At 36.2% G+C, this 3,573-nt stretch overlaps 1 protein-coding gene across 1 annotated transcript; it reads left to right on the top strand.

The window, feature by feature from the left end:
- Positions 1–1,792: 1,792 nt before the first annotated feature.
- LOC100853960 (probable transcription factor At5g28040) lies at positions 1,793–3,116 on the top strand. Its single transcript, XM_003633689.4, has one exon. The coding sequence runs from the start codon at positions 1,893–1,895 to the stop codon at positions 2,925–2,927; it is 1,035 nt and encodes a 344-aa protein (XP_003633737.1). The 5' UTR covers positions 1,793–1,892; the 3' UTR covers positions 2,928–3,116.
- The last annotated feature ends 457 nt before the right edge of the window (positions 3,117–3,573 follow it).

Below are 3,573 nucleotides of genomic sequence, written 5' to 3'. Positions count from 1 at the left end.
GTTGACTCTTTACAATAGGATGCTGAGTCAACTTTAAAATTTGATTCTTTGGAAGCTAGTATTTTACTATAGGTCCCAATGGTCCCTATTGGAGCTTATATTCCTAATTGGCACATTACTTGAGGGATATATGAGTTATTTATTCATATATGTGCATAAGGGTATTTTGATAAAAATGCATGGTTGCACTATATCTTATAAATAATATTTTTGGATTAGGCTAATTAATTAATTAGTGTCCAATAAAGCTACATCAATTATAAACCAAATAGACTGGATTAAGCGACCTAAACTCAAGATAAACTCGAGTCACTTAAGCCTATTGAAAGCTTATATAAACCCACCTAGGGGTTTGGTTTCAATTTAGTCTTCTTATTCACTTCAAAGAGAGTAGAGCCCTAGTCACCATCCCTCTATGAGGCTTCCAACACCTCCAATGTCGAAAACCTAGAAAGGAAATTCATTAGGTAGAAGATCTTTTGGTTTTCAAGATTTGCATCACCTCTTCACCAATTGGATTGGATTTGTGAACATCCATATCGTAAGTAAAGTACTTATCTCTAGGTTTTTGTGTTCATATACTTCTGCTAATTAGAATTAGAGAATCCTGGGAATGGTTTGTATTCACCTAAGTGATCTAGGGTAGGGATAGGATTTAGCACGCTAGAACTATTTTAGGATGCACAAACTCATCTTTGTTAGGTTATTTTATTCATCTCATAACCCTTAGGGATGAATATATGAAATGTTTTTGTTTATTCAGCTAAAAATGTGATGAACATGGAAGGATATGAATGTATCAATTTAATGATTTATAATAAATTTTAAGTTGACTTTATCAAAATAATATTAATACTTAAAATAAAAATAAGTAATAAATTTTAAACTAACAACTTAAGAATAATTTATCTTAAAATCAACTTAAGTCCTTAAGTAATAAGTATTAAGTTTTACCAATAAACACTTAGATGAAAAATAATAACTTAGGTTTTTCCTTATTCTTTTTCATTTTCTTTTCCTTGCTTTTATTTTAAAATAATGTAATAAAATTTGTAATATGTTTATGATTAAATTGCTAAAATGAATTGATTTTCTATATGTCAATTGTATATAACAATCTATTAATAGAACAACTTGGTACGACTTAAGTGTTATAATAAGAATTAATTGGTTAAAAGGGATGAAATAATTCTTATATTTGTAAATTTAACCTTTTTTATGTTTTTACTTGAAGAATAACTCATTTTTGATATAAATATTTTTAATTATTTCAAGTATTTACATATAGATTTTAAAAGAAATAGTTATTTTTATAAGAAAAGAATAATGATATTTTTGTCAAAATATGATAAAAAAATATAATAAAAGTTAGATTTCCAAAATTAGGTTCCTAACCCCCCTTTTAATCAAATAACCTTTATAATAATAATTATAAGGGTTATATTTGACCTTAAATATAAGGGCTAGTTTTCTAATATTTTATAAAAAGATTTTCACCCTTGTTAAAAAAATGTTCAAAAACATCTTATTGGTGTCTTCCTTTATTTAAAAAAAAAAAAAAACTTGTTTTTTTAATATAAAAAAAAAAGGTAAGAAGTGTAGTGATGTACATTGAACTTAATTTTTATTTTTTTTTGGTGAAAAGTATCATTTGTTAAACCTTTATTTTATAAAAAGGAAAGAAGAGTAACGGAACAAAAATTTTAGGGGAGATGATTTTTCCCTTTTTATTTTTTTATTATAATTTTGTCATCAAGTGTTTTCATAAATCCCCTAACCCTAACCCTAACCAAAATAAATTTTGATCAAGAGACACACAGTAGACGAACCGTCTCACACCACCAAATTACGCACACAGCCACGGCCAGAGCCCCTCCTCAAACCCATTCATCATGGACTCCACCCCAACCCCACCCCAACCCCAACTCGCAACCCCGCACTTCTCTCCCAAAGCCTCTGCTCGCAAACTCCCCATCAAACGCAAAACCCCTCACCCCTCCTCCTCCACTCCTAGCCCTAACCCTAACCCTAATCTCATCCCCAAAACAGAATCCACCGCAGACGACGACCCTGACGACTCCGGCAACACCAAGACACTGCCCTTCAAGTTCCACCGTATATGGACGGAGCCCGACGAGATTCGCTTCCTGCGAGGCCTCCTCGATTGTTCCTCCCAAGACCTTTCCTTCCCCAGAGATCTCCACATTTTCTATGCTCGCTTCTCCCAGACTATGTCCCAGCCCTACTCCAAATCTCAGCTCTCCGAGAAGCTTCGCCGCCTGCGCAAGAAGTTCCGGGTCATCTCGGCCCGCCTCGCCCGCGGCCTCCACCCGGCGCAGCTATCACCTCACGATCGCGCGTTATTTGACCTCTCGAAGAGGCTGTGGCACCCTGACTACTCTTCTGCCTCTCCATTTAATAACAATTTGAGTAACATTTGTGGCAAAAAGAGTAAATCTACATTGGTTGGAGTGAAGGTTAGCTTTTCACCTACATTGCCATTGAATTCGGCTTCTCATCAAACTCATCTTTCCAATTGGAATGAGGATTACATCTTGGATTCCACTGATGATGGTGATGATAATGGTGATAATGCTAAAGTTGATAAGGTTGATGGCATTGTTGATGTGGATGTTGTGAATTTGGAGTCTCCAAATCTTGGCACGCAAGAAAAGGAATCAGGTGACACTGGTGGGATTGGTGGGCTTGCTGCCAAAACTGTTATCGATGTGTTTGATCAGTCTCTTAAAGAGGTCAGTATGGTCCTTGTCCGCCGAGGGATTCTTTGTCCAGATAGTAAGTCAGCTCCGGGAAATGCTATGGATTTTGAAAACAAGTGGCGGCAACAACGGGTGGCAGAGCTAGATGTGTTCGCTCGTCGATTGAGGTTGGTTCTTCAGAACTCTCTTGGACAGCGGTGGGTATGATACTCTTCATCTGTAAATGAAATGGATCTTTCCATTTGTTTATTTGTTTACTTGTTTACTTTACCATATTAATCATTTCCCTTTTTCTTTCTACCTTTGGGTGATTTTTTGTATATTCCATCATAGATCCTACTTAGCTCATCCATATTGGTTGAACACTTTTAGTTAATGACAATTGATTACTCTCTATACGTGTGTGTGTTTGTCGTAGAGTAGAGCTGCCATTGCGATTTTATTCGACCTAGAATACCTGGATTGATTTCATGCCCTGTTAATTTCTTGGGGGTTGTGTTGTTGGAACTTCATTTTTTTATTTCCATTCATATTGGCAAATTGGTTGGTTTGGTCCCCTGTGACGTGATGATTTTGGGGGCTCGGGGAGGCTTGATGAAAAGATCAATGCTACTGGGTGGGCTCAGTTTTATGTAGGAGCCTGAACTAACTTTAATGCTTAATCCGACTACTTGGAGAACTTGAATGGGGAATTGGTAACCTTCTATGGCTAGACTATCCTGCATTATGTAATGGGGGATTGCTTCCAATCTCAAACATGGCCACTTGTTTTGAAGAGGATTGTAAGAGTGGCGGCGGTGTTCTGTGACGGAATTGCGAAGAAACCTCCACATCCAAACTGCAAGTTCCTGGT

Source organism: Vitis vinifera, chromosome 14, assembly GCF_030704535.1.
Source record: "Vitis vinifera cultivar Pinot Noir 40024 chromosome 14, ASM3070453v1".
NCBI classification, from domain to species: Eukaryota; Viridiplantae; Streptophyta; class Magnoliopsida; order Vitales; family Vitaceae; genus Vitis; species Vitis vinifera.
Note: the sequence above shows the minus strand (reverse complement) of the source record. Positions and strands in the feature narration are given on the sequence as shown.

Coding starts and splice junctions, on each gene's coding strand:
- LOC100853960 (XM_003633689.4), top strand. CDS start 1,893: ATGGACTCCACCCCAACCCCACCCCAACCCCAACTCGCAACCCCGCAC.